The sequence below is a fragment of the Synchiropus splendidus genome, chromosome 15, assembly GCF_027744825.2.
Source record: "Synchiropus splendidus isolate RoL2022-P1 chromosome 15, RoL_Sspl_1.0, whole genome shotgun sequence".
NCBI lineage: Eukaryota > Metazoa > Chordata > Actinopteri > Syngnathiformes > Callionymidae > Synchiropus > Synchiropus splendidus.
In genome coordinates, this window is record NC_071348.1 from 2298199 (window position 1) to 2311345 (window position 13147).

At 50.3% G+C, this 13147-nt stretch overlaps 1 protein-coding gene across 1 annotated transcript in view; it reads left to right on the forward strand.

Moving 5' to 3' along the window:
- Positions 1-13147, forward strand: part of itga8 (integrin, alpha 8) — a 25741-nt gene continuing 12594 nt past the window's right edge. Inside the window, exons 1-12 of the mRNA XM_053887006.1 lie at positions 1-2326; positions 2402-2532; positions 5275-5375; positions 5444-5567; positions 7314-7375; positions 7882-7927; positions 9267-9392; positions 9919-9963; positions 10750-10793; positions 11634-11690; positions 11764-11816; positions 11875-12080. Coding sequence (XP_053742981.1) covers positions 2139-2326; positions 2402-2532; positions 5275-5375; positions 5444-5567; positions 7314-7375; positions 7882-7927; positions 9267-9392; positions 9919-9963; positions 10750-10793; positions 11634-11690; positions 11764-11816; positions 11875-12080 — 1183 coding nt within the window. The 5' untranslated portion in view covers positions 1-2138. The remainder of the gene's footprint in view (positions 2327-2401; positions 2533-5274; positions 5376-5443; positions 5568-7313; positions 7376-7881; positions 7928-9266; positions 9393-9918; positions 9964-10749; positions 10794-11633; positions 11691-11763; positions 11817-11874; positions 12081-13147) is intronic.

Genomic DNA, 13147 nt, shown 5'->3' on the forward strand with positions numbered 1-13147 from the left:
AAGACACTCCCTCCTTCACTGTCCCCCAGAAGACTTGCTTCAAGCCCTTCAGGTAACACTGAATCAGGTGCGCCACACTGTCTGCTTGTTTGAGACCTGTGCACTTGGCAGCAGTGAATTCAGCATCCACACTCTCAGATTTGTTTTTTTCTGACTCCTAACATCCATGTTGGATGGGAATTTCAACTCACGGCAGCCAAAGAGCAGTGATGCCCTCAGCTGACTCCTAGTGAGGTGTAGGAGCGTTTACAAACTCAAAGGAAAAACAGAATTGTTGAAGTGGCTAATTCCCAGAGACAGCAGTGAAGGAAAGATGTCTCTCACGCTGACAAATGGACAGCAATGACAGCTGAGACTATGAATGAGTCAACATCCAGTTCCACAAACAGCTGCTTTTTAAGTCCAGCTTTTCTCATGACAGAGCTTGGAGTTCTGTCATTTCTGACTCCAGGTCCACTGGGGTCAGAGTTCAGTTTGTGTCAAATGGCTGTCTTTGAACTAGAACATATCTCTTCTCTGCCAAAGGTTTGATGCGATTGGTCACAACTTAGTCAGGATTTGAAAGGTCGCACACATCAATGCTGCACACAGATAAGAGTGCAATATTTCTTCGACACTTGTGACACTTTGACACGACTGTCAAACGCTGCTATGATTGCGATAACTCTGGTGCATCTTTCACATGCTCACGATTGAACAAAGCCGTGTTTGTTGCTCCACTAGTGTTGCATTATTGGCCGAGTGAGCCTGTAATGGATTCAACTAATGGAAACAGGATGTGAACTAATCTCAGTGAGGAGCAGACTAAATCAGTCTCATTATGAGTTTATCAAGAGAAGAGAGAGCAGCCAAGAGTGTGTAAAAGCTGAGCAGGAGCATGTGTGGCGTGTGCAGTAACTGGTGTGTGTTGATCCTCGCTCTCCTTTGAACTGTCCACCTGTAATGTGCAGCCGAACCTGTGGGTGGAAATCAGACTTTACAGTCACCGTGTGATGATCTAAACTGTTGTTGCTCTGTGCCTTTCACTGGCGGAACACTCTTTTTTTAAGCCCAAACGTTTGGGCAAAAGAGTGCAGTTGCGCACTGTGTCACTAAGGACCAAAACAGAAGGAAAAGATGAGATCATCATTTGATCTGATTATTCTTGGGTCCGAAATGACGCCCTTGGCCAAAAATACCATCAAAGATAAGAGGGAGCAAACTGGATTCCCTTGAGCAAGCTGGTAGAAGGCGCTTACTCGTGGTTCAGAGACCAGAGTTCCGGCTCGGCTCCAGTCCTGTTCTGTCAGATCTGTCAGAAGAGCTCAGATGCCTTCAGCACTGACTCTGAAGGTTGGGTTCTGGTTGGATAAAAACAACCCTGGAGGAAAGATAGTGTGACATGAAGACAATGTGGAGATTACTTTGATATATTTTGGGGGAACTTTTGCCGTCATTATGATGGTGATTCCTGGTCATGTGTAGCCAGCGAGGAGGCCTTGAAGGCCCTGACGGTCGTCCACTGGTGGGACAGTGTCAGATTGAGAAGCAGCTTTATTCAAGCCATGTATGTTGGCAGCATACAGGCCAGTCACTGCGACACGGGGCGAAAGTGACAGTAGTGGCAGGTTAATTGCGCCTGTGCAGTTGCATGTGAAAAATAAGGGTGGCATTGTTTGTTCAGTGTGTGTGGAAATTTCAGTATAATCGAAGAGATATCGGCAGCGATTGAAGCGTATAACTTGATTTGATGCTTGTGCGCGACTCTTCCGCTGAGAGTCACATGCACCGATCTGTCTCCGCCACAGGACAAACTAAACTCCATCTGTCCAGATCCGGTCGTGACTGACAGTTCCAACATAACGTCGCTTTTGTGAAGTCACTTTCTGCGTAACCGCCGAGAGTCTGGTGCCCAGTGCGCGATGCGCGTGTCCGTGCGTGTGCGGGGGTCATAGGTTTTTTACAGAGGGCGGGCTCTCGTGTGCAGACTTGGAGCGGACCGGTCCGGTGGTGTGGAGGGTTTCGAGACCACTGCAAGGATCCAGTCACTTTTACGCGCGCCACACCTGCACCCGCGGCCCCTCGTTCCCGCCTGCTGTCTCCCTCCCCCCGAGGTTTTCTCTCAGACGCGGAGGCGGTGTGGGGCATTCGTCTGTGGGATGGGGCGCGAATGGGACTGCGGTTCCCCCGGCGGGATATTCATTCTCGGGCTCCTTTCGCTTCTCATCCCGCTTCCAGTCAGGAGCTTTAATATTTACGCACAGCGTCCGTCCGTCTTCCGCGGGCCAGATGGAAGCTATTTTGGATACTCCGTGGACTTTTACCACGCATCACCGGACAGCAGCACGTGAGTAGACTTTTCTCAGCACCAGTGGGCTCAGATCAACTTGCTTTCAGAGGATGACTTGTCATTTCCCACCAGGGTGAGCGTCTTAGTGGGCGCTCCAAAGGCGAACACGTCCCAGCCGGGCATCGTGGAGGCGGGAGCGGTCTACTACTGCCCCTGGCCCGGACCGCCAGACGGTTGCCGACAAATACCGTTCGACAGTTCAAGTGAGTCTCTTCAGCTTTTCCTTGCACGTATCTGAGCACACTTCATGTCTCCATCATACCTGTGTTGCCCCTTCAAAGTGGCCTTCTGCTGCAGAAGACACTGACAGAAACGCGGGGAATCTTCCTCTTTTCCTCGGCTAAACTCCCCTCTGTTGCATCTTCTATGGACTGAATTAGTTCAGGTTGATCTCATGCACTTGGCATCAGGCACTAGAAACAAGTTCATCGTGGTTGATTCCAAAAGGTCATTCAGATCTAGCCAAGATCAGAAGAAGTGTTCTTCACTCTGCTCCTTTCCAAGTTCATGCTGACTGATCTGCATGCAATGTAGCAAAAAGTGACACACATATTTCTTGTCATGTGACACATTCACAGTGTAGTCGAAAAAAGTGGACTAGCATTCATTCGTTCATTCATCATTTGAGAGTGTGTCGACTCATTTAAGGACAAACTTTTTTGTGTTTGTGTTGTGTTTTGTGTTGTGTTTCATGCGGTGAGAGTGGATTTGACAGTTGAGCCTCAGCGTGGAGAAGTCCTCCTGCATTGTCATCATCTTCTCTGTAGAGTCACGGCAGGAACTGAACCACAGACCTTTTGACTGTCCCTTAGAGTCCAAGTTGTCGTAACAGAGCCATGTGGCTCTCATCAGCCTCATGCAGCGGCGGAGCTGACTGCATTCAGCCGCTCCATCTTGATGACCTCACTTTTCAATACCTACTCATCAGCACTGGCCATCCAGTCGGTGTGAGCTGTGCTCGTGTGTGGAGGAGAGCGACTGAGGTGAAAGGCCATATCAAGTGAAAATCTGAGGAAGTGAGTGAGAGAGGGGGGGGGGGCTGAGGCAGGGAGGAAGGGCAGGGAAGAGGGGGCGTAACTGTGTGCACATGGGAATTTAGTTCCCTTTTGGATGAAAGGGGGTTTGGAGGAGGTCTGCTTTTCATTAGATCTTGAAAACACATCCCCATCTCCTCTCCCCCTCCCCGGGTCTCTCCATCGCTCTCTGTCAGACGGAGGCGTGAAGCACGAGGAGGCTCGGATGATGATGATGGGTTTTTGTCCAAGAAGACAACACCAGGTATTTTTGCTGACCCTGATTGTCCCTTTCAATCAAAACAAAACTCTGAACTGAGGGAACCTGTTGAAGAGCTCCTCAGCAGAAAACCATCCTGAACTTGGATGGAAGTTGAAGCGCGTGGTGCCGCCTGAAAACATGTTCGCAGCCCAGCTGGCAGACAGATTCCCTCCTTCCGCTGCGTGAGTGTGTGCCACACTCTCTGGAGCCATTGGAGAATTCCCAGTCAGACCTTTGCAAGCAAGTGGAGGTCTGTAGCTGGAAGGTCAGGGGTTAACGGGTGGCCCAGGAGCCTGTTTTGTCTCGTAACGCAAAAGACAAATGAGTTTTTCTCCGTTAAGCCAAACCTATCCTGGCCAGAGCAGCGTCCACCTGCCTCCATGTCGTTGACTCGGGTCCCGCCTCTTCCCGTACAGTGAAACCACGCTTCACTTTTATCACCAGCCAGTGACGCGCCTCTCACAACGCTTCCCCCAGCGGCACACGTCGGGTCGGAGCTCTGCCCGATGGATTGCTTTCACAAAGCAAATGCCTTCTCCATTCTCGCCTCCCAGGAGGTAATTCAGGGTTGCTTCTCGCAGGGGTGTTTTGGGGGTTAATTGTAAGGTTCAGGTCAGAGGTATAAACATGAACGTGTGTGTGTGACGGCAGTGGGTCGGTTATGCAAGAGCTGATTGATGAGAGGCTCCCGGTGGGGTTGTGTGGGGTGGCAGCAGAGCCATTACTGCAGGAAGGACCTCAAACCTAGAAGCACGCTCCTGCTTCTTTTCCATCCTGATGATGATGTACTTGTGTTGTCGTGACAAAAGGCAGACTTGTCAGGTTGGATCCTCAAAATGGGCTGCTTCAGGTCTGTAGATATGAACACAGAGATGTTTGATTTCAAGATGTTTCTTTGCCAATGAGTGGGAATTGCTAAGTTTGAGGGCGACATGATCACTGTTCAGTAAAACCTCCTACACTTATACACCAACCCCATACTGCTCTGCCACAGTTTTAAGACTTTGTCTCAGGATTGTGGGAGTCTTTTCGACAATATTGCAGGTGTCAGAGCAAGAGAACCTCCACGAGCCAAGACGACTATGGTGGGAGATTCCCGTCATCCTGATCTCAGGCAGGCGGCCCAACACAATATGGCCGCCTCGGTTTCTTTTTAAGAGTTGTTGCAGCTGTTGGAAAAACAACTGGCGAAATTGACTGAACTTGTGCTTCAAATCAAGACCTTTGGGGAATCTTGAAGGCCCCTCTGTTTGCTGTGGGTTTTTCTGCTTTGGCGTCAGTAAGTTTAAGAAGATCAGACCTCGACACACGAGTCGGGGGGACAGAGTCGCAGGTTTAAATCTAAAATGAAGGATCCGTTACAGAAGGAATATCGCTGCCTCATACCCATCACATGAAACCTGCCTGATGAGGGGGATCCACAGTGGAGTCTCAGGACTGTTGCCAGACCTTTTCACTGCCACCAGCAAACTAACACTTTATTGTTTGGATGGTGCAGATTGGCTTGATGTGGGGAGTGTTTTATGGAGCTCTGACTCGAAAACGTCTGTTCCTCTGGGGCAAATGGCGTTTGGAAGTTTGTTGCAGGCTTGTTGGGTAGTTTTCCATCCACAGTCTATATAACCCATGACAACATGAGCAGCCCTTTCATCCTCTCACATCTCCCTCAGATAACCGGATGATAAAAGTCAACGGCACCAGGGAGCCTCTGGAGTTCAAGTCTCACCAGTGGTTCGGGGCCTCAGTCAGGACTCACAAAGGCAAAGTGGTGGTGAGTGATTGGTTGGCTTCTTTTGCCCAAAGAGTGGTGTTGAACTCGGTCTGAACTTGTTGCTGCAGGCTTGCGCGCCACTGTACCACTGGCGAACCGTGAGAGTGAGCGCTGAGAAGGACCCGGTGGGGACCTGCTACGTGGCTGTCCAAAACTTCAGCGCCTACGCAGAGTACTCGCCCTGCAGGACCAGTGAGTCGCCGCCGCTTCCTTCCTCTGCCTAACCTATCCTTCCCTTCTCCATTTGTCCAGAGGTGTGGTGGATGTGACCCACCTTTGGAAGAGCTTGTTGACTAGATGGCAGATGGAGACTTGGCTGTGGTGAAGTGGAAGGGTTGCTGAATTTGAGGTTGTGATTCTGGACACAGTGGTAAACAGCAGGTGGCCATGTTGTGGGACACCACTCATGGTGAGAGTCGAGTAAGTCCTCCTCGGACGGCGTCCAGGCAGTGTCACTCAGCCAGCTCTGATTTGGTCCCCTGCTCCAGCAACAGTGTTTCCACAGACCCAGACATTTTCACGATGAATCCCCTGAGTAACTGCTGTTTTTACGATTGACACATAAAAAGGATCTGTAAATATATTAATATATTCCCCCTCCCCTGCCCCATGGCTCTGTCCATCTCACTGACATTAAACAGGTTCCGTCCCACCAAACCCAACTCTGCAAACGAGCCATCGAGTCACGCAATGACTCAGTTTGGCTGTTTATTAACAACATACTTCTGAGTGTTTGGCTTTACCCAAAATTACCTTTAAGCTGTAAAAACCAGGGCCTCTTTTTTTCCACGCACCGTGGCCCCTCACTTCACCACAGAAGGCTGTTTTCATTGGATGCTATTTTCATTTTTGGAAATGAGCGTGGCTAAACGTTGGCTCTGCTCTGACTGTGCTCTCTGGCTGCAGGCTTGAGATGAATATCAGAGCACCTGATAAACGCACTCGCAGCAGTGACCAGTGCTGGGGTTCATCATCCGCTCAACCTCAGATCACAGGTTTCCACAGCAACCACTGGTAGCCATCTTATCTTCGTCCCCTTTCATCAGCTGGGGTCTCTCTCGCCCTCACATCTGTCACCAGTTCTGCAAATGGGATCGTGAAGATCTTGGGGTCACGGCCTCTCAAGTGCACCCCAGAACCTCTGTAGTTTCCCCTTTGACCTCGCCTGATTCTGTAAGTGACGTGAGGCAGCAAGGCAAGAAGAAGAGCTTCTCAGAGAGCTGAGTCAGAGCCAGAGGAGTCAGAGATGAAGATACTGAGGTAGTCATCCAGGAAGGGATCAGATCAGGAACGAGTGGAGGGCGGATGGTTTGGTCACGTGGAGAGGAGAGTTGGACCTTGGATGTTGGAGACAAGGACTACAGTGAAGTTCATTATGGAGGAGCAGGTAAAGTCAGAGGTGCAACCTCTGAAACACAAACCATTCTGCCAGAGTAGATTTGTTAGTTAGTCCTTTTATGTGTAAGAGCTCAGAGAAATAAAACAAGACAATGCAGTCCCCAGTGGATCTAGGGAGTCTGATACCCCAGAAACAAGAAGTTGTGCAAATGACACTTTCATCAAAATTCAGTGAACATCCAGAGCGGTCCGGAACTCAAATCGGACTCCATCCAGTGAAAAACATGTCTGAAGGTTCTGTGTCTCAGAGCCACCCAAAGAAAATCAGCACAGTCATTTAAGAACTTAGAGTTGCGCCCAGTCACGGCTGGCGACTGATCCAAGCTCAATTTTACACCACTGGACATTTTACACTCCAGCTGGATTTGTGCGGAATTAAATTGAGAAACATTTCTTCTGAAAACAATGCTGTTTCTGCTGGATTTTGTTGCGATAAAAAGTGAAATGCTGTGTGGCGAACCTGCTCCCAAAAGTCAAACAAAGTCCGATGTCAATGGATGTCATCGCTGAAGGCTGGGTTTTTCTCTGTGTTTTTTGCAGATGACCCAGACCCGGAGGGCCAGGGGTTCTGCCAGGCCGGCTTCAGTGTGGATTTCACAAAGGTAAAATGGGAGAAGCTTGTCAGAGACGAGCTGCTGCTCTGGCAGCAGAGCGTTTTCTTTGCAAGTCAAACCTCCCTTTTAAGATTTATGAGATGATGGGAGCAAGACGAGTGCATGTTTGTCCCGAGAGGAGCCGTCTGTCTCTGCACAACAGGCTAAACACATAGACGTTTGTTTTGCTATCCTTATGGGGACCTCTCCTGGCCATCACCCTTTCCCCAGCCTGTCCCCCTAAATACATGGCTAACCTGAAACAGGACTCTGAACCAAACTGGAACCCAGTTATTTTGAAGTTTTAACCCTCTAGTCAGAATGAGCTTTCACCTCTGGCTCAGGGTCCAACTCTCCCCTTCCGTACAGGAAGCTGTCATTCTCCACTCGATGTCGAGCACAGCGAAGTGCACACATGCCGACACTCATGTTGAATTACACAAGTCACACACACTGTTCCTGTGGCAGATTTATGTCATGTGACTGACCTGAACTGATTTTTTTTTTCATTCCAGGAAGGACGGCTGGTGGTGGGGGGACCTGGAAGCTACTACTGGCAAGGTAAGGATGAAGGCCTCTGAGGGCCAGGGAATTTCAGACCACACGTGACCCCAGGCTGAAGTTTGCTGTGTTTAGACACAATAAGTCATTCTGTGCAAGTAACAAAAATGGTAGAGCATGGGGGATAGGTCTAGAATGAAGGTGGCCAGGAGGTTTCACAAACAAGATCTGATTCTTAAACTACATTTCACAGCCTCATTGCTCGTCTTTGCTTCTCCCAGTTGGTGCCTCTTTCCTTCACGCGAGCAACGTTGCCACAGGAAGTGAGTGTTTAGGTCTGTAATGAGCAGATCGATGGGTAATGAAGTGTGGAGGAACTGCCCCTCTGCCTCGCTCAGCAAGAGGGAGTCAGAAATCAAAGATGGGCTGAGAAGAAGGGTTTATGTTTCGAGAAGAAGGTTAACACCAGGAGTAGCCAAATTAGGTCAGGGAGGGCAGATGGTTGGTGGAGGGGAGGGACGGTTCTGGACGGGCTGGAGAGCAAGGCGCCTGTGTGGAGCGGAGAGGACGGGTATGAGCTCCGAGCCAGGTTCTGACCAACTGGCTGCGCAGACTCCAAGCTTCTGAAGGAAAGGGATTTCTCCATCAAAATTCATTCAGCACAGATCCGCGTACGATCCAACGTTGAGTTTATCACCAGCTCGTCCTGGATCTTGAACGTGGTGCCGGTGTTTTTGGAGGTTGCTCCAGCAGCAGCGAAACGTGTCGCACATTTTTGACACAAATCTGTTAAAGAAAAACATTAGGCTGACGTCGAACAAGTTTACATTTCCTACTGTAGCGCATCAGATCTGACGCTGTAACTCTCCTGTCACTGCTGCTGTTGACTAAATAATGGAGGACTGTGCTCCTCCAGCTGACTCCAGTGTGTTCATCAAAGCTGGATTCCATGGTGTGAAACACATCTTCATCATCAGGACAGGACTGTATACTGTCCCCTCATGGGAGGACGGGCCGCGTCAGTCTCATTAATCAGACAAATGCTTCATAATGGGAGAGGAACAGTGATATATTGTTGTGGGAGATAAACTCTAAGTGAGGAAGAGTGAGGAGGAGCCGGGTTCAGAGGGCACTGTCGATGTGCACACAGGCTCTGAAGGATAGATGGAGGGTGGAGGGCAGCCTTGAGTGACGTCATTTGTTAGCTCGACCTCTTGTCCACCGGCAGAAGAGGGCTGTTGCCTTTCTGTCTGCTGCTCCATAACTCAAAACAGCCCAGGCCGTTTGGCTGCTGGCTCTCAGGTGAGACCATGCTTCCGTGCTATCAGCCAGCCTGCCGGGGGGAGCTGAGACACCCTGCTCGTGTGCCGTGTTCCTATCGCTGCCTCTGCTTGTGCAGGTCAGGTGATGACAGCGGGGATCGCAGAGATACTCAACGGCTACTCTTTGAAGGCCGTGCTGAGACGAGTCCCAGGAGAGAAGCAGACGTCGGCCGCCGAGGACTCTCACGACGACAGCTACCTCGGTGACTAACACAGCATGTTGTTGAGGATGAAAATAGAAATCATGTGACTATGACTAGTACAGTATATTGCCATTGGACTCATTAAAATGGTGCAGTTTTAATTCCTTCAATCTGTAATAGAGCCAAATACACAGACACTTGACTTCACGGTAGAGCTCTGGTCATGAGCAGATGTCTGAGCCACGATCGCTCTGAGGAACACGACACTGTTCAGAGATCAGAACCAAAGTGCATTTGATTTCTCTCCCAGCTGAGACCTCTCTTGGTAGCTGCACCCTAACATGAAGCACAACACTCAGCTACACTCTGAGTCTCTACCAGATGGCTGAGCTTTCTAGTCACCTGAAAACCCCTCACTTGTCCTTCAGACTACCGACGGCCCGCGGCTTCTCCGTTAATGTGGAAAAGAGAAACAAACATAGTCCGGCCCGAAGAAGCCTCTCATTCCCACATATCAATGGCAGCAGTTGTATTCTCTATGATAATTTCCACTGCATGTTGTCTTGTGCTCTGGCTTTGGTTGCAGGTTACTCGGTGGCTGTGGGAGAGTTCACAGGCGACTCTGAGCAAGGTAAGAGCCATGACTCGCACCAACTCATGACGGGAACCGTTGCAGAAACCCTTCCTTGCAAAGACACACTGTGGACATGGCGCTCCACCACGGTTGTTCACCAAGGTCCTGACCCCAGGGGGGACATGTCCTCCACAGCTCTTTTTCATTTTGACTGATTAGACTGAGTGGACCCTTCAGAAGTCTGTGAGTCTCAGCTTATTGTGTGGAAGGAGACTCATCTGAACACATAGCACTGTGATTGAAAACATGTCGGTGTGGGGGAGGCATTTGGGGTCAATTCAAGCTCCCCTGTCAACGGACTCTCCTAAAATAACAGTTCACAAGAACAGTTGGAGGTTTGGGTCAAAATCCTCTCCTTCCAGCCAGCAGCAGACTCCAAGTCCCAAGGGCCATACGAGTCCCTGGGCCTGTGTTTGGTGTGGCTCCAGTGGCTCGGTCTAAGTGTCACTGCGGGTCCTTTGACTGTGAAGAAGGCAGCGTCCCTGGGTCCTGCTGGTTCCTCAGTCTTCAGCAGGGACAATCCAATTAAAGCTCCCGCAAGGACCCAATCACCCCCTCCAGCACAACACATGTCAGGGACTCCTAAACACAGGCCTCTTTATTCGTTGTCTCAAACTTGCTGTGGTCTCCCAAAGTTGTCCTCAGACCGGGAAGAGTTGGGACCGATCCCTTCATGGGTTTGGTTGTGCAGTTCCACTCAGCTCTGTCTTCATCCGTCAGTGCAGCAGCCGCAGCGTTCGAGCTGAATGAATACTCACTTTGATCTGTTGGTCTGCTTCACAGAGCTCTTGGCGGGAGTCCCACGAGGAGCACAGAACTTTGGATATGTAAGTGAGAGCAGCTCCGACAACCAACACAATAACTGTGATAACATTACACAGGGAGATAGTGTCACATCTGTTATTGTCACATGCGTGAAAGTGTACTTACAATTCAGTCCTATTTTCAGAAGGTCTGTTAAAAGTGCAAGCTAAGATCCCATATTCAAAATGATATTAAAAAAAGCTCAAATAGTTTCCAACTGTGGGTTTGGGCTCGACCAACCTTGAGTCTTGGCGACCCATCGAGCGCTGAGGTGTCCCTCAGCGGCATCACACACAGACACACACGCGAGCTTCTGAGTTGCATGTTGAACCTGCAGCATCTTCACCCGTGAGCCTGTGAATCAGTGAAGGGATCTGAAACTGCGGCCAGATCTCTGGGAACCTGTCCCCAGGGCTGACCGTGTCAATCCTCTCTAATGACACTCGACTTCCGCTGCATGTGTGGGACGGTGACCTCGCCGACCCCTCTCCGTACACGGCCCTAAACCCTAACCGGCAACGTTTTAGCAAGTTTTGTGTAGTTTTAGGATGAAAGCTCGCTGCAGATGTATTTACAGACCCAGCTGTCTGCGCAGCATCTGCCATTAGGACAGTGTTTGCTCTTGTGTGTGAGTGTGTGTGTGTTGCCCCCGGCTGTCTCCATGTGGTTGTTATTTTAGGTCTTATGAAAGAATTCCCCGCCCCCCCCGTCCCAATGTCTAGGGTTAGTTTGGGGGGAAAGAAGGCAGATGATGGGGAAATGTTTCGGCGCTGATGTTGGGGGTGGGGGAGAGATGGGGAGCCAAATTCCTCACGTGGGCCAAAGGTGGAAGTTGTGTGTTACATTTGCGTCATGTTGCACAGGTGGCGATTATCAACTCCACAAATCTGACCTTCATCCAGAACTTCACAGGAGAACAGGTATTGGCATCACATGGTGTCACCTCAAATCTCTCATGTGTCACTGGCCTTGACTATTGTGTTTGCCTCTCAGATGGCTTCGTACTTTGGCTACGCTGTCGCCGTGACCGACCTGAATGGAGACGGGTACGTTCGTCCTGCCTCCCCCGTCTTCACCTTCATGACGACAAAAGTTCCTCCTCAGGTTGGATGATATTTTGGTTGGAGCACCGCTGTACATGGAGCGGGAAATGGAGACCAAACCAAGGGAGGTGGGGAGAGTCTACCTGTACATGCAGTTGGCTCCGTATACTTTCTCCAAACCCCACGCCTTGACTGGGACATACACCTTCGGCCGCTTTGGCACCGCTGTGGCGCCGCTGGGAGACATCAACCACGACGGATACAACGGTGAGAGAAGAAGGAGGCAGGGGAGGAAGGGTAGGGTTGTCATTACATCACACAGTCAGTTGCTGCACCCTCTTCTCACCATGACGAGTTTATCAAAGATCACTTCATCGCTGACTACAGTGTAAAAGGACCAGGTGGAGATGCAAAGCTGTGTTCCTCCCCTCAGGGACGAAAAAGCTTCTTCTGTGTTCCCGGTGTCGTGTCCAGTGTTTGGTCTGGGTCTGTGAAGATGAAACCTCTGACTGTCTGCAGCACCTCCTGTGTGTTCTTTGGTTACATTTAACGCTGCACATGTGTGCTGAGACGCACTGATATGGCGCTTTCTCTCCCTCCTTCCTCCTCGTGTGTGTTTGTCTTAGTCTCTCATTGATTGGGCAGCGTGACACTCACTGTACGGTCTGCAGCCCAAATGTTCCGGAAGATGAATGCCTTGACGACGGAACACATCTGGCCCTTGCATGACTCCACAATTCACAAGTTATTTATTCATGAGCAGCACTTGCGCTGCTCTGTCCCGCCCTGTTTAACACTTTAACTGGTGGATCAATGCTGAGCAATCTGAGGCGCCAGCGTCTCCGGGGACGGCAGGTTGGCCTGCGGCTAACCATTAGCTGGACTAAGGTAACTGCTTGGAAATACCTGAGAAAAGAGGGGAGAACCCAGCAACCAGAACAGGTGACTTGCTGAGGGGGCTCCTCAAGTTGATCTTTCTGTGAGCTCAATGCTTGTTTGATTGTGATACATGTGTGAGTGCGTGTGTCGGTCAACAGTTTCCCTTGTCTGTGCATCTAGTTGCATGTTCCCGGCCGTAGCCAGGGTTAGCTTCGACATGCCGTCACACATGCGACACGCAGGCTCGTATACACACTTGCACACACACATGGTTGCGTTTAGCCTCTCAACCCCGCAATCTGCCTCATGTGGAACTGCTTGTTTAGGCTGAGGCAGAGGCTTGGGAGGCAAACAGGATGTCTCAAGGTGTGTGGACGGGGAGGTGGGATTCTGCTGCCCCTCTTCCTTCCTCCATCAGCCGCAGTGACACTTCAGATGCTGCACTTCTGATCTCC